The sequence below is a fragment of the Neoarius graeffei genome, chromosome 4 (assembly GCF_027579695.1).
Source record: "Neoarius graeffei isolate fNeoGra1 chromosome 4, fNeoGra1.pri, whole genome shotgun sequence".
Taxonomy (NCBI): Eukaryota; Metazoa; Chordata; class Actinopteri; order Siluriformes; family Ariidae; genus Neoarius; species Neoarius graeffei.
In genome coordinates, this window is record NC_083572.1 from 8,690,941 (window position 1) to 8,717,973 (window position 27,033).

The 27,033-nt window shown below is 44.2% G+C and overlaps 2 protein-coding genes across 3 annotated transcripts in view; one reads left to right on the top strand and one right to left on the bottom strand.

Moving 5' to 3' along the window:
* The window catches only part of mbd6 (methyl-CpG binding domain protein 6), a 73,651-nt gene extending 72,592 nt beyond the window's left edge, over window positions 1-1,059 (bottom strand). Inside the window, exon 1 of the mRNA XM_060918800.1 lies at window positions 602-1,059. The gene's annotated coding sequence lies outside the window, so the exon portion shown is untranslated. The remainder of the gene's footprint in view (window positions 1-601) is intronic.
* Window positions 1,060-11,862: 10,803 nt separating this feature from the next.
* orc4 (origin recognition complex, subunit 4) overlaps window positions 11,863-27,033 on the top strand; it is a 28,269-nt gene continuing 13,098 nt past the window's right edge. Inside the window, exons 1-9 of one of the 2 annotated variants that reach the window (XM_060918802.1) lie at window positions 11,863-12,011; window positions 12,188-12,298; window positions 20,054-20,130; window positions 20,209-20,299; window positions 20,384-20,459; window positions 20,540-20,625; window positions 20,705-20,753; window positions 25,011-25,162; window positions 26,412-26,585. In XM_060918802.1, the coding sequence (XP_060774785.1) occupies window positions 12,242-12,298; window positions 20,054-20,130; window positions 20,209-20,299; window positions 20,384-20,459; window positions 20,540-20,625; window positions 20,705-20,753; window positions 25,011-25,162; window positions 26,412-26,585 (762 nt within the window). In that variant the 5' untranslated portion in view covers window positions 11,863-12,011; window positions 12,188-12,241. The remainder of the gene's footprint in view (window positions 12,012-12,187; window positions 12,299-20,053; window positions 20,131-20,208; window positions 20,300-20,383; window positions 20,460-20,539; window positions 20,626-20,704; window positions 20,754-25,010; window positions 25,163-26,411; window positions 26,586-27,033) is intronic. The other variant, XM_060918801.1, reaches the window with a different exon arrangement.

The following is a 27,033-nucleotide window of genomic DNA, read 5'->3' on the forward strand; positions in this document are numbered from 1 at the left end:
AAAAAAAAAAGGATTCAGAATAAATCCACAAACCCAAACAGCTAACATTCCTGAAGAAAACATCTTCCACATTCATGATGATGTTTTCTAATGAGGAGTGATAGACAGCCTGGAGAGAAGCTCAACCTCTCCTCACTTATTCCAAAAACCAACCTCACAGTAATAATAATAATATTAATATTAATAATATTAATTATATGTATATACATTCATCTTATACACAATAATAAAAATAACTCGCTTTAAGTGGATCAGGTCTTGAGAAAAAAACGGGTGGGTTAGGTTGAGATTTATTTAACACCACAAATTATCTTGTTTCTGGAAAGATTTGACAGAGGGGAATTTAAAAAAAAAAAAAAAGAAAAGATGGCTAGGAAATTAAGTCGAGTCCAATAAGAGACAGAACAAATAAAAAAAATAGCAAACAAACAAACAAAACTGCTGCTTAGCTTCGCTGGCTAACAGACATTATATGCTAAGTGTTAGCTTGCTTGCTAGTTAGCTAGCTTGCTTGGGTGGCCTGACCCGAGAGAGAGAGAGAGAGAAAAACCTACGAATATTCAACACAACAAAAACAACTTAGCTTCCACTGTATACATACCGTATGATTATCCGGTCACTGAGAGCCATGAAGGCCTTCATAACACAAGCCAGCGGGGTTTTCAGTGTGATTTATAAAACACCAGGAACCAGAGAAATGTCTCAAAGCAGAGGGCCAAAATGAAATGAAGAAGAGGGGGCGCTAATGCTAAAGCTAATGCTAAAGCTAATGCTAGTGCAGCTGAGAGGAGAAGAGAATTGACGAGAGGCTTTCCTTTCCTTTTCTTTCCTTTCTTTCTTTCTTTTTTTAAATCCCTCCCAGAATTAATGTCTTTTTATCTCCTAAGCAGCACTCCGACACATCCTCCCGGTTCCGGTTGAAGTTCCCGACAGGTCCAGGATGAAGGCAAAAATCCGTTTGTGGCTCGCTGCGAATTCGGCTCTGTCCCTTTAAAAATAAAAATAAAAAGCTTCCCCCATCAACTGCCTTCTGCTGTGTGTGTTTCTCTCTCTCTCTGGGCTTTGGGATGGAAAGATGGAGCTTTCACCCCGCGCGCGAGCGCCCCCTCAGGAGCCCTGAGGAAATACAGATGGACCACAATGCACCGGGGCGTGACAGGAACCACAGGCCTCGTCCTGTCCTGTCCTGTCCTGTCCATGAGAACCACGGTTCTCAAATATGTTCCAGTGGCATACATGTCAACCTTTGGTCAATCAAACCTGTATAACCAACCTCCAAAATCCGTATTTCCCTTCTAAAATCCGTACAAGATGCAAATTAAAATAATTTACCTAAAATTTGAATGATAATTAACAATGATATATCCCAGTTACGGGGCGGCACGGTGGTGTAGTGGTTAGCGCTGTCGCCTCACAGCAAGAAGGTCCTGGGTTCGAGCCCCGGGGCCGGCGAGGGCCTTTCTGTGCGGAGTTTGCATGTTCTCCCCGTGTCCGCGTGGGTTTCCTCCGGGTGCTCCGGTTTCCCCCACAGTCCAAAGACATGCAGGTTAGGTTAACTGGTGACTCTAAATTGACCGTAGGTGTGAATGTGAGTGTGAATGGTTGTCTGTGTCTATGTGTCAGCCCTGTGATGACCTGGCGACTTGTCCAGGGTGTACCCCGCCTTTCGCCCGTAGTCAGCTGGGATAGGCTCCAGCTTGCCTGCGACCCTGTAGAAGGATAAAGCGGCTAGAGATAATGAGATGAGATGAGATATCCCAGTTACTTTTTATTCAATATTAATAACAATAAACCTTCAGAATGAATACAAAGCTCTAATGTTTGACAAAAACACAAAGTGTTATCAGCGTAGTTACGAAGGAAATACTTCGTTGTTTGGAGACAGGTTTCACCGAGCGGCTATTATGCGCGAGACTTCATATTAGCCACAAAGTCAGGAAAATCTGTTCGTAAAATTACGTTATAATGACCAAATACAATGAAAAGTATTTTTCCAGTCTCACCTGTGAAAGGTAATCCCATGTGATCTCGTTTGGACGGTAAACCTGTTGGTACAGTTAAACGCAGCACATGAATGTGGCATCTTTATTCTCGGCTACTGTCTAGACGCTATGGACCCTTTTCACGTGACGTCACGACAAACGCGGCCGCCATTTTGGACGTGTACTACCAGTAGTTTACCACAGCCAGCATTGAGGAACGGCAGCAAAGAAAGGTTTTACTTTCAGCAAGACTTCCATCATGCCACTATATTGTTGTGCACCTGGATGTAGTAACCATCAACAAACAAGGCAAGGTTTATCATTTTATCGGATCCCAACGGAGAAGATGGATAGCGGCCATTAACAGATTGGCAGCCCTCGGCATACCAACGCTTGTGTAGTGACCACTTTGTTGGAGGTAAGACGAATAAAATTAGCCAGAAAAGGCATTACATTGCTGTTAACATTCTGTGGCGGCGAGTGTGTAACCAAATAGGCTAAAATAACCCATTGTAACCTCTTTGTTCTTCTGTAGTAGCTATTGCTGACTAGCTAATGTCAACAAGTAGCTGGTATGTTACTGTAGCAATGTTTACGTTCAGTCATTTGGATGACTGTGAAAACCTTTCAGTCTCAAGTTTTTCCTTTACTGTATTTACTAGTTTACTGTAATTATGATCCGGCAGCTATTTACACTGGATCCAGTATAAATAGCTGCCGGAGCCAACGTCCAAGGTTCCGGAGCACGCTCCGGCTTGCTCTCCCTCAAATTAAGCAGCGCGCGCCGGCTTGCTCCCGGAGTGCTCCGGCCAAGGTTCCCCTCAAATTAAGCAGCGCGTGCCGGCTTGCTCCCGGAGTGCTCCGGCCAAGGTTCCCCTCAAATTAAGCAGCGCACGCCGGCTTGCTCCCGGAGTGCTCCGGCCGAGGTTCCGGAGCACACTCCGGCCGAGGTTGCCCTCAAATTAAGCAGCGCGCTCCGTAACCTCGGCCGGAGCACTCCTGGAGCAAGCCGGAGCGTGCTCCGGAACCTCGGACGTTGGCGTGTATGTGTATGGCGATGGGTTTTTAACGACATAGGTATACAGATCATGTGGGCCGAAGTCAGGTAAAGACGAGGGCTTCGTGTACTTCCGTACGTCAGTGAACAATCCTGGTGGAAGCAGGTAAACGTCGTTCTCTAAGCCTGCTAACCTCAATTTTTGCAAATATCTCTCCCTCTGCTCGCCCTGTAAATGCCCTACGTCGCTGGATAGTGAAGGTGTTTTCTGCATCTCGCTCCTTTTTCTTTTATGTTTTTCGTTTGTCGCCTTCCTCGCATTCAAACTGATTCGAGCCAAAGTCCACTACATGTCCAAAATGGCGGTCGCGTTTATGAAGGTCACGTGACTGAAAAGGGTCTATACCAGAGACGGCTGAAGAATCTCCACTTTATGGCAGCGAGGATGACGTATGATTCTACGCAGGAGGCGGCGTCTATGTTTATAAGTCTATGACTTCACGGTTGGCGGGATTCTCGCAATGCGGTGTGCGCATGATCAAAAGTGGAACGAAGTCTCGCTACCACAAGATAACGCGCGATTTCATAGGACTCTTTATTGGCTGTCTGTGGTGTACAGTACATTTGTAAATGTTATGCGCTCTTTTATCATCGTGGGAATTGATTATAGCTCCAAATAAATATTAAAGTTTTTTTTAAAGAATCCGTATAACTTTATTTGTACGCCCGTATACTACGTTTATTGAATCAAATCCGTATAAAATACGGACATTCCGTATACGTTGACATGTATGCAGTGGTAGAAGCAACAACACGACATCTGATTATTCTGTCCGTTCATTCGGTCTCAGTGACCCGGTCACGGTGGACTCCTGGGAATGCTGGGTTTCTGGAGAACCACAAAGTCCACACAAACACCAGAGGAACGATTCATAACTATTTTCTATCAGGATGGTGCTTGTGTGGAAGCACGACGTTTTGAGAAGCGACAGGTTTGAGAAGAGAACGTGACGGAGCAGAATTTGGGGTTATTTCCATTCAAACGTTACTCGTTCAAATCAAAGTCCTTCCCGTGCCGTTAAGGCGCACTGAGCGGCGCCGATCTCCGTTTCTCTATCCCTCAACCTCTCGCTCGGGTTACAGCGGGGAGCTGGTTTTGTTCCATGGTAACTACAAGAGTTTGACTCCCTTCTCACATCTGACAGGAACCACAGGCCTCGTCCTGTCCTGTCCTGTCCATAAGAACCTCCTCAAGAACCACAGTTCTCAAATATGTTCCAGTGGTAGAAGCAACAACACGACATCTGATTATTCTGTCCGTTCATTCGGTCTCAGTGACCCGGTCACGGTGGACTCCTGGGAATGCTGGGTTTCTGGAGAACCAGAAAGTCCACACAAACACCAGAAGAACGACTCATAACTATTTTCTATCAGGATGGTGCTCGTGCGGAACCAGTTCTACCTCGGTGCCTTTTGAGAAGCGACAGGTTTGAGAAGAGAACGTGACGGAGCAGAATTTAGGGGTTTTCCATTCAAATGTTACTCGTTCAAATCAAAGTCCTTCCCGTGCCGTTAAGGCGCACTGAGCGGCGCCGATCTCCGTTTCTCCATCCCTCAACCTCTCGCTCGGGCTACAGCAGGGAGCTGGTTCTGTTCCGTGGTAACTACAAGAGTTTGACTCCCTTCTCACATCTGACAGGAACCACAAGCCTCGTCCTGTCCTGTCCATAAGAGCCTCCTCGAGAACCACGGTTCTCAAATATGTTCCAGTGGTAGAAGCAACAACACGACATCTGATTATTCTGTTCGTTCATTCGGTCTCAGTGACCCGGTCACGGTGGACTCCTGGGAATGCTGGGTTTCTGGAGAACCAGAAAGTCCACACAAACACCAGAAGAACGACTCATAACTATTTTCTATCAGGATGGTGCTCGTGCGGAACCAGTTCTACCTCGGTGCCTTTTGAGAAGCGACAGGTTTGAGAAGAGAACGTGACGGAGCAGAATTTAGGGGTTTTCCATTCAAATGTTACTCGTTCAAATCAAAGTCCTTCCCGTGCCGTTAAGGCGCACTGAGCGGCGCCGATCTCCGTTTCTCCATCCCTCAACCTCTCGCTCGGGCTACAGCAGGGAGCTGGTTCTGTTCCGTGGTAACTACAAGAGTTTGACTCCCTTCTCACATCTGACAGGAACCACAAGCCTCGTCCTGTCCTGTCCATAAGAGCCTCCTCGAGAACCACGGTTCTCAAATATGTTCCAGTGGTAGAAGCAACAACACGACATCTGATTATTCTGTTCGTTCATTCGGTCTCAGTGACCCGGTCACGGTGGACTCCTGGGAATGCTGGGTTTCTGGAGAACCACAAAGTCCACACAAACACCAGAGGAACATGTAAAAAAAAAAAAGACTCGTAACTATTTTCTATCAGGATGGTGCTCGTGTGGAACCAGTTCTACCTCGGTGCCTTTTGAGAAGCAACAGGTTTGAGAAGAGAACGTGACGGAGCAGAATTTAGGGTTTTTCCATTCAAATGTTACTCGTTCAAATCAAAGTCCTTCCCGTGCCGTTAAGGCACACTGAGCGGCACCGATCTCCGTTTCTCTATCCCTCAACCTCTCGCTCGGGTTACAGCGGGGAGCTGGTTTTGTTCCATGGTAACTACAAGAGTTTGACTCCCTTCTCACATCTGACAGGAACCACAGGCCTCGTCCTGTCCTGTCCATAAGAGCCTCCTCGAGAACCACGGTTCTCAAATATGTTCCAGTGGTAGAAGCAACAACACGACATCTGATTATTCTGTTCGTTCATTCGGTCTCAGTGACCCGGTCACGGTGGACTCCTGGGAATGCTGGGTTTCTGGAGAACCAGAAAGTCCACACAAACACCAGAGGAACATGTAAAAAAATCCCCACAACTCGTAACTATTTTCTATCAGGATGGTGCTCGTGCGGAACCAGTTCTACCTCGGTGCCTTTTGAGAAGCGACAGGTTTGAGAAGAGAACGTGACGGAGCAGAATTTGGGGTTATTTCCATTCAAACGTTACTCGTTCAAATCAAAGTCCTTCCCGTGCCGTTAAGGCGCACTGAGCGGCGCCGATCTCCGTTTCTCTATCCCTCAACCTCTCGCTCGGGTTACAGCGGGGAGCTGGTTTTGTTCCATGGTAACTACAAGAGTTTGACTCCCTTCTCACATCTGACAGGAACCACAGGCCTCGTCCTGTCCTGTCCTGTCCATAAGAACCTCCTCAAGAACCACAGTTCTCAAATATGTTCCAGTGGTAGAAGCAACAACACGACATCTGATTATTCTGTCCGTTCATTCGGTCTCAGTGACCCGGTCACGGTGGACTCCTGGGAATGCTGGGTTTCTGGAGAACCACAAAGTCCACACAAACACCAGAGGAACATGTAAAAAAAAAAAAAAAGACTCGTAACTATTTTCTATCAGGATGGTGCTCGTGTGGAACCAGTTCTACCTCGGTGCCTTTTGAGAAGCGACAGGTTTGAGAAGAGAACGTGACGGAGCAGAATTTAGGGGTTTTCCATTCAAATGTTACTCATTCAAATCAAAGTCCTTCCCGTGCCGTTAAGGCGCACTGAGCGGCGCCGATCTCCGTTTCTCTATCCCTCAACCTCTCGCTCGGGTTACAGCGGGGAGCTGGTTCTGTTCCGTGGTAACTACAAGAGTTTGACTCCTTTCTCACATCTGACAGGAACCACAGGCCTCGTCCTGTCCTGTCCATAAGAGCCTCCTCGAGAACCACGGTTCTCAAATATGTTCCAGTGGTAGAAGCAACAACACGACATCTGATTATTCTGTTCGTTCATTCGGTCTCAGTGACCCGGTCATGGTGGACTCCTGGGAATGCTGGGTTTCTGGAGAACCAGAAAGTCCACACAAACACCAGAGGAACGACTCATAACTATTTTCTATCAGGATGGTGCTCGTGCGAAACCAGTTCTACCTCGGTGCCTTTTGAGAAGCGACAGGTTTGAGAAGAGAACGTGACGGAGCAGAATTTAGGGTTTTTCCATTCAAATGTTACTCGTTCAAATTAAAGTCCTTCCCGTGCCGTTAAGGCGCGCTGAGCGGCGCCGATCTCCGTTTCTCTATCCCTCAACCCCTCGCTCGGGTTACAGCGGGGAGCTGGTTCTGTTCCGTGGTAACTACAAGAGTTTGACTCCCTTCTCACATCTGACAGGAACCACAGGCCTCGTCCTGTCCTGTCCTGTCATGTCCTGTTCTCAAATATGTTCCAGTGGTAGAAGCAACAACACGACATCTGATTATTCTGTTCGTTCATTCGGTCTCAGTGACCCGGTCACGGTGGACTCCTAGGAATGCTGGGTTTCTGGAGAACCAGAAAGTCCACACAAACACCAGAGGAACATGTAATAAAAAAACACAACTCGTAACTAGTTTCTATCAGGATGGTGCTCGTGCGGAACCAGTTGTACCTCGGTGCCTTTTGAGAAGCAACAGGTTTGAGAAGAGAACGTGACGGAGCAGAATTTGGGGTTATTTCCATTCAAACGTTACTCGTTCAAATCAAAGTCCTTCCCGTGCCGTTAAGGCGCACTGAGCGGTGCCGATCTCCGTTTCTCTATCCCTCAACCTCTCGCTCGGGTTACAGCGGGGAGCTGGTTCTGTTCCATGGTAACTACAAGAGTTTGACTCCCTTCTCACATCTGTATTGCTGTGCCTCACCAGATCGCAGTAGGTATCATTTTTATGACGGTCTTTGGTCTGGTCCCAGTCGAGAGGCAGACGTGTGAAACTGTGAGTTGGCCTAGTGGTTATTTTAAGTCATGATGTCTTGCACTTTCAAGACGACCAATGTGCATGTAGCCATTTCTGAGTTCACTCTTTTTTTCTAAAAATGGTGGCGAATTTTTTGTCGTCGCTCCTCCCATTGCCACTGACGTCACTGGTTCCAGCTTTGGTGCCGTACCAGTGCTAGCTTCTTAGCACCTTTTTCAGTTGAAATGCATGGAACCAGTTCTAGATTTGGCACCAGGATCGGTGGAAAAGGGCTCACAGGGAACAGCCCAAGCTCAGGATTGAAACATGGAGATATGAGGCAACAAAAGGCGATTAAAGGTGATAACATTTATTTTAAGAAATAAAAGAAGAACAAAAACTTTTCTGACTCTCATAAATAAATTGGGCCACAACAGCCAATCGCATTCGAGATTCAAGAGTCCACACTCCTGTTGAATCTACACAAATTTAACACAGTAGCTTCGTGAACTCGTGAAATACAGTACACGGAACACCAAAGACGCCTTTTCAGCTGTGGAGGATTTCTCGCTGCATCCTCACCCGCCCCTGTCCATATTACCCTCTATGACGAGGTGCTGTGTGGTTTTTTTGGCGTTACGGCCTCCACGTTTGATCTAATGTCAGATGTCGGCAGTGCTGACGGCGACGGAAAGCCGCAGGGTTGAAACCAAGAGACGTCTGGTATATCCGAGTAACAGATACAATGATCATATTTACTTTTGCTCGTGAAGAAGCACAGATGGTGGATAAAGATGGAACGCGTTCTTGAATAGCCTCAAGTTGCGAAAAAAGTGCCAGGCACATCAACTCCAACTCGCACATGTCCCTCCCTCTTCGAAAGGAATAAACTTCTTCAAACTTTTTTTCTTAAGCAGGGATCGTGAGAAAAGTAAATAGCGTGCAGGAAGACATGCTCATAAACCATGTTTAGATTAGATTAGATTAGATTAGACAGAACTTTATTGATCCCTTTGGGAGGGTTCCCTCAGGGAAATTAAAATTCCAGTAGCATCATTATAAGAGAAACAGAGAATAGAATAGAAAAAAGAGAGAACTTCTAGATAAATTAAGTCTTTAGAAAACTTCTACTAAGTATTTACATATACAAATAGATTAAAAAGATATGAAAAAAGTCCAGCAGGAGAGGTATTGCACATAGATTTACATAGAAGACTAGATGCCTCGTCCCCGCTGCCCGTCAACGAAGTCGAACGTCTGCACATGGCGGCCATCTTACCTCAGACAGCTGGCTTACCCATTACATTGTGTTGGTAGCGATATGTACTTTTCAGATGACCGTAACTTCCTCAAATTTCAATTGATATTCAAACGGTTTGGTTTGTTATATAAAAAAAACAAACGGAAGTATTTATGATATTAATGATGAATAATCATTTTATGTTTTAAAAAAAATACGCATAGCTTGGCGAAAATATTTCAGTATACTACAGACTGTAAGACAGGATGCATGCTGAAATTCCTATGCTGTGAGAAGCCTAACACTGCATACTTATGGATAACTGCGGCCTTGGGACAAATAACCATACAATTTATTTCCAATTTTTAGTGAAAATAGTTTTACATGTGATAGGGCCGTAGGGGAAGCTAAAGTTAAATAAACAGCTTACTCACTTCTGAAACTTCAGAAATACTTCATCCACCTCAAAAACCTAATGCACTCACATCATAGCATAATAACAAATGTAAACTCACATCATCGCATAATAACAAATGCACTGCCCGAGTAAGTAATAGTATGAAACAGTGACAGCGACTCACGGTAGTTTGTGACAAAAAAAAGCATTTAATTAAATCACATGTGGTTATACTTCCAAGGACAAAAAGATATCTTTACATTTACAAAAAGAACATTCAAAGCTGATTATCATGTCAAAGTCAATATATGTTAGCACAGAAGATTGAAATTTCATTTGACTAGGCTCCAATGTGCGGTTAAAATGAAACTAAACATACTGATATAAACATCTCATTATCTCTAGCCGCTTTATCCTGTTCTACAGGGTCGCAGGCAAGCTGGAGCCTATCCCAGCTGACTACGGGTGAAAGGCGGGGTACACCCTGGACAAGTCGCCAGGTCATCACAGGGCTGACACATAGACACAGACAACCATTCACACTCACATTCACACCTACGCTCAATTTAGAGTCACCAGTTAACCTAACCTGCATGTCTTTGGACTGTGGGGGAAACCGGAGCACCCGGAGGAAACCCACGCGGACACGGGGAGAACATGCAAACTCCGCACAGAAAGGCCCTCGCCGGCCACGGGGCTCGAACCCGGACCTTCTTGCTGTGAGGCGACAGCGCTAACCACTACACCACCGTGCCGCCCCTGATATAAACATCTACAATTAAAACATACACAGACACACACATCATCTTGTCATCAAAGTCAGTACTTTGATTTCCTGTAAATCATAATGTGAATGCTGGGCTGTGCTGTGCTTGCGTAAGTCTTCATACCCCTTGTCTGTGGTAAGATGGCCGCCCTGTGTGGACGTTCTGGAATACGCGGTGAGGAATCTAGTCTTCTATGTAAATCTATGGTATTGCACATTGTCCAGTATTGCTTTTTTGTCAGGCGAGGCGACTGCTCCTTCCCGTCCTCTGTCCTCCTGTTACCCTTCCCCCCCCCCCCAGAGAGGAGCTGTCCAAACTCCTTTGCAGTTGTTTCCTGCAAACAAGCTGCTCCTGTAGCTCAAGACACGCCCCTGGGGGCGGGACATATGTTCTAAAGAGCATTCAATTGGACGGACACAAGACTAGTACAGGATGACTCATCATAAAAATGAGAAAACGTATAAAACTATTTCTTTTGTTTATAGATATAAAACTATTTATATACTATTTAATATAACTATTTATCGTATCGTTTTCGAGATAAACGATGTTCCGAATGCTCATGACCAGGCTCAGAAAGCTGTTTCGTTTAAAGATGAACATTTGAAGAGTTTGTGAGTAAAATAAACCTGGACTGACTGAGGGGGTCTGTGAACATACATGTCAACCTATACGGAATGTCCGTATTTTATACGGATTCGATTCAATAAACGTAGTATACGGGCGTATAAATGAAGTTACACGGATTCTTTAAAAAAACTTCAATATTTATTTAGAGCTATAATCAATTCCCATGATGATAAGAGTGTATAACATTTACAAACGTACTGTACACCACAGACAGCCAGTAAAGAGTCTTATGAAATCGCGCGTTATCTTGTGGTAGCGAGACTTCGCTCCACTTTTGATCATGCGCACACCGCATTGCGAGAATCCCGCCAACCGTGAAGTCATAGACATATAAACATAGACGCCGCCTTCTGCGTAGAATCATACGTCATCCTCGCCGCCATATTGGATGGGGCAAAGTGGAGATTCTTCAGCCGTCTCTGGTATAAAGATGCCGCATTCATGTGCTGCGTTTAACTGTACCAACAGGTTTACCGTCCAAACGAGATCACATGGGATTACCTTTCACAGGTGAGACTGGAAAAATACTTTTCATTGTATTTGGTCATTATAACGTAATATTACGAACAGATTTTCCTGACTTTGTGGCTAATATGAAGTCTCGCGCATAATAGCCGCTCGGTGAAACCTGTCTCCAAACAACGAAGTATTTCCTTCGTAACTACGCTGATAACACTTTGTGTTTTTGTCAAACATTGGAGCTTTGTATTCATTCTGAAGGTTTATTGTTATTAATATTGAATAAAAAGTAATATTATTGTTAATTATCATTCAAATTTTAGGTAAATTATTTTAATTTGCATCTTATACGGATTTTATAAGGGAAATACGGATTTTGGAGGTTGGTTATACAGGTTTGATTGACCAAAGGTTGACATGAAATTGTTTCGAGTTGAAATAATGATTGACTGAAAAGTCGATAATGTACTGTACATGCACTGTAAGTGTGATTTTTTTAAATTTATTTCAAAAGAGCGGATTATATTCGACTCATAAACAGTTATATATTTATGCAAAAAAAAAAGTCCAGAAAACGTTTCTCTCACGTGTTTTTACGACAGTTTGGACTTTTGATGACCTCCAGCTCAAACCGGAAGTACACCTCGATGACGCGACTCTGTGTTCCGGTCGCTCTGAGGCTTAGCGTCTTTAGCACTGCGGGCATTTCTTTCTCTTGTGAAGTTTAAGGTTCAACACTGGGACGGTTTCGGTTCTGAAATTCGTTTTTATTAAATAAAATCCTGTAAAAGCAGCCGGTGAGTATTTAAGGTGAATGTGCGGTTAGCTAAAGAGCTAGCTCGGTACATAGCAACGGGTCGCGCGCGCGCGCTCTCGCTGTGTGGTGTTAACTCTTAGCTCTTTCGGACAGCTAATGAATAAATAAATATCGTGTTGTATTGAAATATTATGTTTTTTTTTCTCCCTTAAACAGGTTTTGTTTTGTCGTGTGGGTACCTGAGCTTCCTTTATTTTCCCTTGCAGCATCATGAGCAAACGGAAGTCCAGGGAAAAGCCCCTGGCTGTGGGAGAATGTGTGTCTCAGGTGAGTGCTGCCTCACGTTCCACTGAACATCCTCGTCATCCTGGAAAAGTCATCACTCTGCTGTCTTTTCTCATACAGCTGAGTGCGAAAGTTCTCTCTCTATTATGGATAAAAATAAGAAACCCTGATCTCTGTTACAAATGAAATGGGAGTGTATTCTGTAGGGCTGTAACAATATGCGTATCGAAATCGCGATACGCAGAGCCACGATCCGTATCGCGGTACACCCTTTCAAACTTCTCCTCAGCCCAAAAACAGAGGCGCTTCCAAACTTCAATTTATGAATACTTTACTTTTTATTTAAATTACGTTTTAAACTTAATTAAATTACTTTTTTTAATATCTATTAGTAAGTCGTTTTTTCGCCGACCTGCGACAATCTTCTGCGAGTCACGCAACGTCCACACTCGCCACTGGCAGAGCATTCATTTCTTTTAAGCCAGGGGTGTCAAACCTGATCCATAAAGGGCCGTGTGGCTGCAGGTTTTCATTCCAGCCATGCAGCAGCACCCTGATTTGGCTTATTCAATCAACTGACACACCCACCCTTTAATCAAGGGTGGGTGTGGCTGCAAGTATTTGACTGTGTGAAGACAGTTCAGTTGATTGAATGAGCCAAGTCAGGTGTGCTGCTGCATGGCTGGAATGAAAACCTGCAGCCACAAGGCCCCTTATGGATCAGGTTTGACACCCCTGTTTTAAGCGGTCGCCATTCTGGTTGTGACGCGGGGAGCGAATCTGTAAACAAGCAGCTCATTGGCTGGCTAGGTGTGCCACAAGCCAATCACAATCACCTGACCGGAAAGGCATGCAGTGTTGCCAGATTGGGCAGGTTTAGGTGCTTTTTGGCTGGTTTTGAACATATTTTGGGGTAGAAAACGTTAGCAATATCTGGCAACACTGAAGGCATGTCTGCTTGGGCGGAAGCCTTCTGCGGCAGTTACATTTTGGCTACGTTCACACTGCAGGCTGAAGTGACTCAAATCCGATCTTTTCGCCCATATGTGACCTGTATCCGATCTTTTATTGACAATATGAACGACACAGATCCGATTTTTTCAAATCCGACCCAGGCCGTTTGGATATGTGGTCCTAATTCTGATTCCTATCCGCTCTTTTCATATGCGACTTCAGTCTGAACCTCCAGGTCGCATTCATCCGCCTTGCACGTCATCAACAAGCCACAAACTTCACTATTCTGCGCTGAAGTAGGCGGCGGGTCTCTCAAAAAAAGTTACAACAACATGGCGCATAATCACGGGCGCAGATAGAGGGTGGGACTCGTCCCACCCAGATTTAAATTCACCTCGCTCGGTCCCCCCCACTTATAGGGAGGAAAAAACGTCTATGCTGTCTTTCTTTGCATAAGGCAAACCTCACGGAAAAATCAAAAGACTAATTACCATTCGGTTTATTGAGGTGCACAGCAGTGTATACATAGTTGCAACAACTCACATAAAACAAAACAAAGACTGATATTCGGTTGGTTGAGCTGCGCAGACTGCACAGGTTGCGAGCTCGAGCTTGGTTGCTATGGTTACTAACAACAAGTTTGACAGGCATATCGGGGTTGGGGTTGGTTTGCTGGCAGCTTTGTTCCCCCCCAGTTCAAAAAACGTATCTGCGCCCCTGCGCATGACATCAATGCGAGGGACGCTTTGGGCTGTGAAGGTTCTGAATCTTCTCAATGGAAGGACGCACAGGTTAGGGAGCTGATTTCCATTTGGGGGGATACAGCTATTCAAGCTAGATTGGATGGGTCATACCGCAACCGGGCGGTTTTACTTCCGTAAACACTGGCCATGCTCACTGCGTGTGACGTCGTCGTATCCTGCAATGCGCATGCGGAACACTTTTAGGTCGCTTTTCGTTCATACTGAGGATCACATACAAGTCGCATATATTTGTTAATGTGAACGACCTCACAAAAAAATCGGATTTCACAAAAAAATCGGAATTGAGCATTAAGCCTTGCAGTGTGAACGTAGCGTTTGACACGCGAGCAATGTTTCACCATAAAAATTCCGTAATTTCCATCTGTTTTCCGCGATCACAGAAAATCATTGGCCCTATGAGAGTGAGACAGTGAGAGAGCCACCCCCCCCAAAAAGAAAATCTTAACGGATTTACACGATTTGGAAAAATGACTTTTTCAGAACCGAAAAAAACCAGAGCTTCCGGCTCAACAGTATTATTTTGAGAAATAAAACAGTCTTTGGATATACATTTGTTCATTTTTGCATACATATTACTCATTCTCTGCAGTGGTCTGAATTATTTGTTATTAAATAGTTAATGTAAGTAAGTAAATGTTAAGTCGAATTTACTACTTTAAAAAAACATTTAAAAAAAATCATGGGCGTATTGAATCGTGGGTCAAAAATCGCGATACGAATCGAATCGTGAGTTGGGTGTATCGTTACAGCCCTAGTATTCTGCATCAAACAGTGTGAGAAAATCAGCAAAATGTTGATTCTTCTTCTTCTTTCAGCTACTCCCACTTGTTCGGCCTCGCCACAGCGGATCTACTCCGTATATTTGATCCAGTATCAGTTTTACACCGGATACCCTTCCCAATCTATCTGGGCTTGGGACCCATGTCTTTGAACTGTGGGATGAAACCTCACACAGAAAGGCCCCTGTTGACTGATGCCCCTTTTCCACCAAATCAGTTCCAGGGCTGGTTCACAACTCGTTCAACTTGCAAGCCAGCTGAGAACCGGTTTGCTTTTCCATAGCTCGGGGTGCTAAGGGGAGCCACGTCATTGCGTTTGCATAAACCTTGGCGCGAACATCGACGCAACAACAACACGGAGAAGAAGAAGAAGCAGCAGTAACAACAATAATAATAATGGATGACTGCTGCTTTACTGCATCCGTGATATCTTGTCGTTTATTTAAAAATGGCGATCTTTCGCGGTCTTGCTATTGTTGTTGGTCTTAACAACAAACCCCCCCCCCCCCCCCCCCCCCCCCCCCCGACGTAAGCCGTTCTTTCCTCTGGCCCAGCAAAGAGTTGGTGCTAGCCTGGAACCGGTTTTTCTGGTCCCAGAGCCAGTTCTTTGTCAGTGGAAACAGAAAACCCGGTTCCAAACTAAGCACTGGCCCCGAACCAGCCCTGGAACTGATTTGGTGTAAAAGGGGCATGAGAGGTTCGAACCCAGAACCTTCTTGCTGCGAAGTGACAGTGCTAACCAAATGCACAAAAAAAAAAATTAATGGTTTGGAAGGGTTTGTCATCTGCATGTCTTTGGACTGTGGGGGAAACCGGAGCACCCGGCGAACATGCAAACTTCACACAGAAAGGCCCTCGCCGGCCACTGGGCTCGAACCCAGAACCTTCTTGCTGTGAGGCGACTGTGCTAACCACTACACCACCGTGCCACTCTCAAATATAATATAAAATAAATAAAGATTGCTGAAAGGTTAGAGAAGCAGCCTTTGGGCTTCAAGGGGGTCGCTGGTTAAATTTTCTGGACTGGCAAGAAACGTCATGTCTGAATTTTCATGGCTTGAGCCATGCACCCTGGTGCTAGGTGTGTGTGCTTGTTGTACGTCATTCTGGATAAGAGCGTCTGCTAAATGCTTGTAATGTAATTTCGGTACAGTTCAGGGGAAGCCATGGCCTCATGGTTAGAGAAGCAGCTTTGGGACCAAAAGGGTGCCCTTCAGCAAGGCACCTAACCTCCCACGGCTCCTTCGGCCGCTCTGGGTGTGTTGTCTGTCACTCTGGATAAGTGTCTGCTAAATGCTTGGAAAGAAGTATCTATCTATCTGTCTGTCTATCTATGAATTAAATATCACACCATCACAGTAATTTGCCTTGGAATAAATTAAACATTCTCGTCATTTCAGCTTTTTATTTGTGTAATACTATAAAGCAGTGTAAATTAGACAGTATAGATTTGACATTTTCTACATAGAAAAAATCTATAAAGAGCAGTAAATAGTCATACCTTTAAAAAAAAACAAAACAATACTTGGTGTTATGACAGTGCTTAAATAAATCCTCATCTCAGATACAGCATGTGCAGTTTTATAAGGAAATGAGCTGTAGGTTTTCCTGAAAATCTTCCAGAACCAGACAGTTCGTTTCTTCTTTTCCGGACACGTTGACTGTCGTGCTTGCTTATTTTTATTTTTTGGACAAGTGTCTCTTGCAAACATTTTCCTGTCACATTTAATTTTGTGCTGGAAAACTAGCCTAATCTTTTGTACTGACCCAATAATGTACAAGTTACAACAAAAAAACTGTAAAAGTTTGTACAAAAAAAATAGGTCGCCGAAGACTTTCACAGTGTTATGTATGTAAGCAATGGCAACGATGAAAATATCAATTTATACATCATATTATACAGTACATCGTAATATAAAAGGAATGTCAGATACATCATGGTGGCATTTCTAAGGCGAATTCTACAAAGTTAAAGCTTGAAAGTGAAAAATGTTCAGTTATTTATTTATCTGTTTAACAATAGCTAATCAGCTGGTGGAGCCTGATGAATGTGTTCATCAGTGCATTAAAACAAAATGCTGCTTCATCAGACTGTTTCATAAGTGGAACATGGAGAAAACTTAGACATTGAGGTCTGCACGAGAGAGAGAAGGGGAATGAAAGTCAGTCGGAGCGAGGCGGAGTTTATGTGCGTGAATGAGAGTGAGGACAACAATGGTACAGCTACCAGGAATAGGGTGGTCAAAGCAGAGGAGTTCAAATACCTGGGGCCACCTGTACAAAGTAATGGTGAGTACGGAAGAGAAGTGTAGAAGAGGGTGCAAACAGGTTGGAATGGATGGAGGAGAGGGTCAGGAGTGATTTGTGACAGAAGAGCGAAAGGGAACGTGTACAAGACAATAATACTAAGAGCAGCGATGACGTACAGTTCGGAGACAAAGACAGGAGGCTGAACTGGAGGGAGCAGAGATGAAGATGCTGAGGTTCTCACTGGGAGTGAAAGCTAGATAGTATTAGAAATGAGAAGATTAGAGGGACGGGAGACGTAGGACGACTTGGAGACAGTGTGAGAGGAGAGATCCAGGGTATACTGGGAAAAGAATGTTGGAGATGGAGTCGCCAGGGAGTAGGAAAAGATGAATAACAAAGATGAGATTTATGGACGTGGTGAAGGACAGGATGGTGGTTGGTGGGACAGAAAAAGATACAGAGGGACATTATCCTCTGTGGTGACCCCAAACGGGAACAGCCGTAAAATGATGTGGAACATGGAGAAGGAGATGGAAAAAAACAAAACCCTTGAACAGTCAATTCTAACGGAAATAAATCAGATGAAAAACAAAGTTTTTTTTTTTTTTTCCCCAGTGTAAAATGTATAAAATCCCGAGTAATTTTTTTTTAAGGGATCCTTCAGCAGGTGGTATAAGTGGTTAGCTCGGTCGCCTCACAGCAAGAAGATTCTGGGTTCGAGCCCAGCGGCCGCCTTTCTGTCCGGAGTTTGCATGTTCTCCCTGTGTCTGCGTGGGTTTCCCCCACAGTTCAAAGACATGTGGTTAGGTACTGTAAAAGTGCATATTCTGGACCAATTTCGTTTTTTTTTTATATGAAAGTATGTCCCTTTACACACTCATCCAGAAGGGTAATTTTGCACAAGGCCATCTGTCTACAGCAGAAAAAAAAAAAAAAACGCGTCTGTAAAAATCCCAAGGGAGTCTGGAGCCAGATTTGTGACGTTACCTGCGGAAGCGCCAGCAGGCTGCGCGAGCTTTGGACGGTTTCAGTGCACAGCCTGTGTAGACCAAGCGCTCCCATTTTTCTCTCATTGTCCGGTCTTTTGGGAAACGATGAGTACTAATCCCATCAAGATTGGTGTTGCTACACCCTCCTACGATCCATCTGTTAACCATTTTAATAATTACGCGATAACGTTGAAGAAATTTGCAGAAAACCAGCAGGTCGTTTTTCTCATAAACAAACCAGCGCTGACGTAGGATTCAGAAGGAGGCGTCCCGCACGCAACGTCACGAAAATCGAGGTTTCCCAGGAAATCCAAACGGCAAGTTTTTTCAGAGGCGGACCAATTCGCCTCAAATGGCTCAAGTTCAACTGAATTTTTCTGGTATTGCGCAAAGTAAAAAAAATTGCACAAAATGTGACAGATATTTGACCAAAGTTTAATATAAAATAGGAGAATTACATTGATCTCACTCCTGAATTTACCCATGATATGCACTTTAATATGGGACGGCCTTGAGCGAGGCACCTAACTCCGAACTGCCCACTTCTTCAGATGGGTTCAATGCAGAGAGGAATTTCACAAGTGTATGATGAATAAAGTTGTTGTTGTTCTTCGATCAAACTTTCATTTACAGCGACCAAATAGTGTGCGAGAAAAACACATTTTCTTTAAAATGCCAGCTTGGCTTCTTGCGGCGGTGACGTCTGCGATGACGTCAGGTAGCGGTCGCTCGGAGCAACTCGGCTGTTTTATATTCTCTGTTTACGTCATAGGACTTTGCAGCGCGAGGTCTCACGTCTGATCCAGTTTCTGTCAGTGACCCTCTGCTACAGCTGATCAAGCGCAGTCTAGTTCCAGCTTGTGCTTTCTTTTTAGCATCACTGTGGCATTTATGTAGTCTGGCTAACGCAACTTCAAAGCTCTGCAAGCATTGGTCTGGCATAGATATTAAGCCCAGCCGTTTCCCAAAGCGCGTGGTTGACCCGCCTCCCTGAAATGCCTCAGTTTGCTACTGGTCGAAGCCAGAAAAGGCTGTGACGAAGCTTAAACCAATCACATCACTCTTTCCTCTGACGTATGCGACGCGACGGAAACTGGGGGCTAACTGGTAGATTAAACTCTTACCGAAGCCGGTCGGGAGCAAGGCGAAAACGTCCTTCCTTTCAATAAATACCTCCAGGGCTGCTCTTTGCTCCGTTTTCAATGAGAACTTCCCGTTGAACGCTTTCAATACAGCATCTACTGCTGTGTCAAAGGCTTGCCGCTGCTCCATGTTCGTAATGTTTCTAGTGAATGAAGCGCTTCCGGCATAGATTCTGTAAACAATCTATGGCTTCCGGTCGCAGTTCTACTACGCCACTGCCTTGAACACGCCTCTACCCAGGGCCGTTGGAGATGCTCAAAGTTGATTGGCTCCCGATTTTTCGGGAGCTTTTTTTTTTTTTAAGATATTTTTTGGGCTTTTTGCACCTTTATTGGATAGGACAGTGTAGAGACAGGAAATGAGCGGGAGAGAGAGACGGGGAGGGATCGGGAAATGACCTCGAGCCGGAATCGAACCCGGGTCGCTCGGGAGCTTGGAAGAGCTGGAGATAGCTTGCCTTGCCAGACTAAGTTCGCAACAGGCCCCCGTGTTGCGTCACACTTAAGATGGGCAGGCCCAGGCTAGCATTTATGTGCTGCACAGTGAGGCGTACTTATTTAAAAACTGATAAGTACATTTGGCAGAACTACGATGTAAACGGAGAACAAACAGCCGAGTTGCTCCCGGCGACCGCTACATGTCATCGCATACCTCAAGCCCACCTGGCATTTTAAAGAAAATTAATTTTTCTTCAACGGTGTTTGGTCTGAAAATGAAAGTTTGAGAAGCAATCTGCTGGAGGATCCCTTGAAAGCAGAACAATCTAAATTTCTTGTAGGCTTGAAGATCGAGGAAGTTTCAGTTGATATTACGAACAAATATAATTGTTTCTCAAGGAGTTTGCTGTACAATGTTGTTTTTAAAAGTTATACCCACCACCATCGTCTGCACTGCGATTGTTACTTTTGAAACACGCAGGTCCAGAGAGTCCTGAGGGAGCGGTTTTGTCACCAGCGGCTTCCAGATAAACCAGTGGGCCTGGAATCGCAGTACAAGTGGGTTTTTTTTTTTTATTCCAAGTGCTTTCAACTCAGATTGCAGAATGTGTTGTAAAAGTGTATGGTGTGTGTTAGACATCTGATGGAGCTGTTGAGGAGGACAGCGGTTCATGGTGAGAGTAACTCCGTGCTCATCGTCGGTCCACGTGGATCTGGTAAAACTATGGTACGAGTGCGCGCGCTATGCAGTATAACCCAGAGATTCACACACCTACTTGATACTAACCCGAGTTGTTGTATTTGTGTGTAGCTGTTACGCTGTGCTCTCAGGGAGCTGCTGGAGTTGCAGGAGGTGAAGAACAACGTACTGCAGGTTCACCTGAGCGGTGAGTGACGGTGCAGCGCGTGTTTAAAAGACGCTGTTGGTTTCACCACGGCGTCGTTAATCCGTGTGCGTCTCGTGCAGGTCTGTTGCAGACAGACGACCGGGTCGCTCTGAAGGAGATCACGCGCCAGCTGCGGCTGGAGAACGTCGTCGGAGACAAAGTCTTTGTGAGTCTCTGAGCGTCCGAGGACTTTGGACGTCTGACGCTGCAGGAAAATGGTAGTGAGGCTGTGCTTTGTTTTGCAGGGAAGCTTTGCTGAGAATCTGGTCTTTCTGCTGGACGCTCTGAAGAAAGGTTGGGTTTTTTTTTTGTGTCTTGAATTTTCTTTTCACCACTTTTTCGTGTTCGCTTACTCATCACTATCCCCGTGTTCAGTATGAGTGTGGCTCTGATTAAGAGCATAACTAAAGCTGCATAGTATGTTAGGCATATCGGGTGAAAATTCAAATTGTTCTGAATTCAAAAGGAACAAACTTTGTACAGAATTAAAACATGTTTATCCGTTCTTGAGATATTACAAATCAAAGATTGAAGAAACGGCTTAATTTTTTAGAAAACTGCCGTAATATTCTGTCTAAGGATCACATGGTCCACAGTAACCAATGAGATCAAATGTTTTTTTTTTCTAAATAACTTTTCTATTTTTCAATATATTTACATGGAAATTGGCAGACACAGATTGTTGTATACCGAATACAATGTTTGAAAAATTAGAAAAAAAAATTATGCAAATTAGGTAAAAACATTAAATCAGTACACTCTTCTTCAAAGTTTCACCAAATGGCTTTATTTACGCAGTATGAAGCTGATCTTAACTCTCATTTATACATCACAAAGAAGAAGTCAGTGTTAATTACAAATAATTATAAAATATGTATAAATAAGCATTGACTCATTCGCATTTACCATTCTCTATCAAAATACAAAAGAAAAAAGATTTCTTATACCCTCTGTGCTATAGAGGCCTTTGTATTTCTCAAAAGCAGGGTCTACTCGTGTTTATATTTAAGAATATAAATGATATTCACAGCTTTCAGGGCGAACCTCGAAAAACAAACAAACTGTGATCCACATCCAAGAAACAATTCACATTAACTGAACTGAAATTGACACTCGTGTTTCTGACTTTTTTTTTTTTTTTTAAGTCTCATTCCGACCACTAAGATTTGTATTTTTCATCAAAACAACTCCAGTTATATTCTAATAGTTATTTATTTACATGAATCAGTTTGATTTCGGGAAAAAAAATAAGTAGGTAAAGCTATGAAAACTCACTTCAGAGTCTCCTGTGAAGCATAACATCAAAACTAGCAGACGGGAAAATTTTGATGAATCCTTCATCAGAAACAGTGAGAGCGAGAGAACATCGCTATAAAAGTGATCTGATTGATATTCACGAGTAATCCAGTGGGAAACCGATCAGGAGAGAGACAGAGACTGACCGCTTTCCAGTGACTGAAAAAGAAAAGCACCGGCAGTTTCCCGACGTCCCACGAGCAGAGTTTTTACTCTGTTGGACCAACTTCAACCTCCCAAAGTACTGGCTTTCTGCTATCCGAAGAAATGTAAGCTTTTTAATGATGGTATTCAAGAGATAAGCAATGACAGGTTTAGAAGCTTAGATGAGCATCTGCATGCGCAATTTTCACAGCACGGCCAGCGAGCGTCCAATATGCCTAAATATATTCCCCAATTTTTTTTTTTTTGTATTTTCTCCTTAATTTTATCCCTCACCAGCCAGCTTCCATGTGCTTTGAGACAAATTAACCCTTTCCTACATCTTTTCAAAACCGCATAGTCAATGCAGCACATTTTGAGGAAAGCGCTATCCGCCTCCTCCTACATACATGACCTCTTGGATGGTGGAGTGAGTGTTAAATTAAATCGCTGCTAGCTTAATATCTAGGTGTTCAGGTAACTTGATTTAAGGAAAAATAAGTCGGGATATGACGAAATATTTTCTCTGGTTTGATGTACTTTACTAGATTTCCGTAACCACCACCCCATAGAAACACTCATTAGGGGCAAGGAGAGGGACAGCGATCGTAAGAGAGTTTATAAAAATGATAAAACTGCGTGCAGAACTCCGTCAAGGACTTCTCGACTCTAATATGATACGCAACCGCAACCTCTTCGTACGTCTGGAAAGATTTCCAAAACTATTAGAACGACGTCTATCCCGGAGGATTACTGGTACCCGTGAACGTGGAGTGTGATATGGAGGCACCCTATTTCTACATTGGTTATGTTTTGTCATGACTGACCTTCACTGCGTCGACCTGATTTTAAGACGTATGGTGGTGTTGAGCGCAGACTTCAGCATCTGCTCCAAAACGTAGTAGGTTCTTCTTTGGCCCATGACCAGAGATGCCTACTAGTACGGATTGGCTGTATTTTGTACGGAAAAGTTACGTAAATACGATGTTCCAGCAAACAGTGTTATTCTGTACGGAATTATTATAAAGTCTTAAATTCCAGTGAGTTGTTTTTAAATGTTCAAGTGACTTTTTCAATCCATGCGCGATTCACGGCTAGGCTATTTTTACGACAACCGCATGTGCTGTGTGTGACATGCGCAGATACCGCACATTTGTTCGTGCTATTTTCACTCGACATCACACACGCATAGTGCTGCTTCTCAATAGTGGATATGAAACGCTCAGTATCGGGACAAGTGAAACACAAGTCTCAGGTGTTCCTCCCACGATATGCGGTAGAATGGCCGTGCATTACACCCAGTCAAAAGGGCAATGGATACGCGCACTGCAAACTGTGTAGAACTGACATTAACATCACTCATGGTGGTCGCAATGACTGCAGGCGACATGTCAACTCCAAAAAACATATGGAGTATGCCGAAATGGCGAGTCAGGCAGAAAGTAAATCTGGTGGTATCCAGCAGTTTTTTACGAAATGTGTGGATGAAAAGACACGGAACGTGACACGTGCTGAAGCGGTGATGGTTGACCTGTGCTTGGAGTCGAACTTGCCGATTAGTGCCGTGGACAGGATAACATCTGCACAGGTATGCACAACAATATTTACAGTGCATGGTTCATATTTTTGAGTTTTATAGAATTTGTTAGATATATACGTGTACTAGCGCTGTCGCCTCACAGCAAGAAGGTCCTGGGTTCGAGCCCCGTGGCCGGCGAGGGCCTTTCTGTGCGGAGTTTGCATGTTCTCCCCGTGTCCGCGTGGGTTTCCTCCGGGTGCTCCGGTTTCCCCCACAGTCCAAAGACATGCAGGTTAGGTTAACTGGTGACTCTAAATTGACCGTAGGTGTGAATGTGAGTGTGAATGGTTGTCTGTGTCTATGTGTCAGCCCTGTGATGACCTGGCGACTTGTCCAGGGTGTACCCCGCCTTTCGCCCGTAGTCAGCTGGGATAGGCTCCAGCTTGCCTGCGACCCTGTAGAAGGATAAAGCGGCTAGAGATGATGAGATGAGATATACATGTACTGCTTTGTCAGAAATGTTCAGACATTGTTTTGAATGTGTAAAAGAGTTTTTGGTGCAGAATCAGTGATCAAATGAAAAATAAAGAAGTTTGTCAAATGTGCGTTAAACTTATTCAGTTTCTTTTTACATGTCTGATTTTTATTCACTGAAATATCAAACACTGGCTGTACTTCTTTAATTCAAAGTCTTTTCAGTGTTGCAAGTACAAATGTACATGTAGTATGATCAAAAACAGGATTTTATGATGTGTTGTTGGGATTGTGGCAAAAAAAATTGATCATTCCACTGTTTTAAATACAATTATAAATGTCATTTTATTCAATGTCTCTTCTGAAGCATTATGCTGAAGTATTTATATATTGGGACATTAAGATAATGTCGGACTCTCTTTGGCATGAAATAAGAAATTTAAAAAAAAATTTTATTAGAATCCGTTAACAGGTGGAACATTTTGCCAGGCAATACAATATAATACTTTTGAGGAGTTACATTCAATACCAATGATTGGTAGTCAACCGTAATGTCTGCAAACAGGGAACACTATTGTATTTAGAAAAATGTGATATATTGTATGCTGTGGAAATTCAATTGAGATGGCTGCTCGTGTTTTGTTTATTCAATTCACACAAAACAGTACTTTTTAATAATTTAAATGTTCAACATATTGGTATATACACCTCTTTATAATGGAAATGCGCATAAATTAATGTTACTGAAAGTCATTCCAAAATACTGAAATTCAAAATTTGGGGTAGGCATCTCTGCATGACACACCCTTCCACCTAGTTTCATGGAAACCAGGTTGGTAGGTTTTGCAGAGTCTTGCTTACAGTCAGTCAGTCAGTCAGTCAGACAAACCAACCATACTGAAAACAGAACCGACTTGGAGGGGAGAAACGTGAAGTCCATTCGAAACCATGACATCACTGCAACTTTTTATTTTATATTATATTTTTTAAAGCGTGCCAGCATCACATAATTTGAAAGACGTGATGGTGAGAGAAACCCGAATGATATGAATTGGGGTTAAGAAAAGAAAACGAACACTGATATTACTGTAACTGACTCTGATCTGTCCGTCTTTGTGTAGGTGATAAAAGCAGCAGTCGCCCGGTGTTCTTCATTCTGGAAGAGTTTGATCTGTTTGCACATCATAAGAACCAGACCCTCCTGTACAACCTGCTCGATGTTTCTCAGTCCGCTCAGGCTCCTGTAGCTGTGGTGGGCCTCACCTGTAGACTGGTGCGCGCGCACAGACAGACAGACACACACACACACACACACACACTGGTATAGACCCTTTTCAGTCACGTGACCTTCGTAAACGCGACCGCCATTTTGGACATGTAGTAGACTTCGGCTTCGACTCGAATCAGTTTGAATGCGAGGAAGGCGACAAATGAAAAACATAAAAGAAAAAGGAGCGAGATGCAGAAAACACCTTCACTATCCAGCGACGTAGGGCATTTACAGGGCGAGCAGAGGGAGAGGTATTTGCAAAAATTGAGGTTAGCAGGCTTAGAGAACGACGTTTACCTGCTTCCACCAGGATTGCTCACTGATGTACGGAAGTACACGAAGCCCTCGTCTTTACCTGACTTCGGCCCACATGATCTGTATACCTATGTCGTTAAAAACCCATCGCCATACACATACACGCCAACATCCGAGGTTCCGGAGCGCGCTCCGGCTTGCTCCAGGAGTGCTCCGGCCGAGGTTCCGGCGCTCCAGCGCTGCTTAATTTGAGGGGGAGCAAGCCGGAGCGCGCTCCGGAACCTTGGCCGGAGCACTCCGGGAGCAAGCCGGAGTGCGCTCCGGAACCTCGGACGTTGGCTCCGGCAGCTATTTACACTGGATCCGGTGTAAATAGCTGCCGGATCATAATTACAGTAAACTAGTAAATACAGTAAAGGAAAAACTTGAGACTGAAAGGTTTTCACAGTCATCCAAATGACTGAACGTAAACATTGCTACAGTAACATACCAGCTACTTGTTGACATTAGCTAGTCAGCAATAGCTACTACAGAAGAACAAAGAGGTTACAATGGGTTATTTTAGCCTATTTGGTTACACACTCGCCGCCACAGAATGTTAACAGCAATGTAATGCCTTTTCTGGCTAATTTTATTCGTCTTACCTCCAACAAAGTGGTCACTACACAAGCGCTGGTATGCCAAGGGCTGCCAATCTTTCCTGTTAATGGCCGCTATCCATCTTCTCCGTCGGGATCTGATAAAATGATAAACCTTGCCTTGTTTGTTGATGGTTACTACATCCAGGTGCACAACAATATAGTGGCATGATGGAAGTCTTGCTGAAAGTAAAAACTTTTTGCTGCCGTTCCTCAATGTTTGCTGTGGTAAACTACTGGTAGTACGTGTCCAAAATGGCGGCCGCGTTTGTCGTGACGTCACATGAAAAGGGTCCATAGCTGTCATTCTCTGGGCGTAATAATGGACGTGTGTGTCTGTTTTTCTTATTCGTTTACAGGACGTGCTCGAGCTCTTAGAAAAGCGTGTGAAGTCTCGGTTTTCCCACAGACAGATTCACCTGTTGAGCTCTCTGAGTTTCTGTCATTATAAAGACGCGTTCCGGTCTGAGCTCACGCTGCGGGACGACTTCCCTGACAGCACGTTCTCTCAGCAGTGGAACCTCGGCGTCTCGGTACACCACACCGCACCACACCACAAATGGAGCTTAATCTGACCTCGGGTTCGCCTGCTAACATGTGAACTAACACTAAGTTTAGAGAAGAAGCCTTTGTCACATGTACGCTCAAGCACAGGGAAATTCATCCTCTGTATTTCACCTGTTTGAAGCAGTGAAAAAACACGCACACCTGGAGCAGTGGGGAGCGATGCTACAGGCGGGGTAGGTGCTTTGGTCAAAGGCATTTCAGCCATGATAGACGGAGGGGAAATTGCTGTTCGTTCACTCAATTCCTCTCATTTTTCCTGCCGGTCCTGGGAATCAAACCAGCGACCTTTTGGGCTCAAGGCTGCTTCTCTAACCTTCAGGCCATGGCTGCCTTCTAAAAGTTTAGGAATAAAATCCTTGGAAGCGTGCTGCTGTCGGAAAACATCCAGCGATGGGGTGGAGTAACACGGCTTTG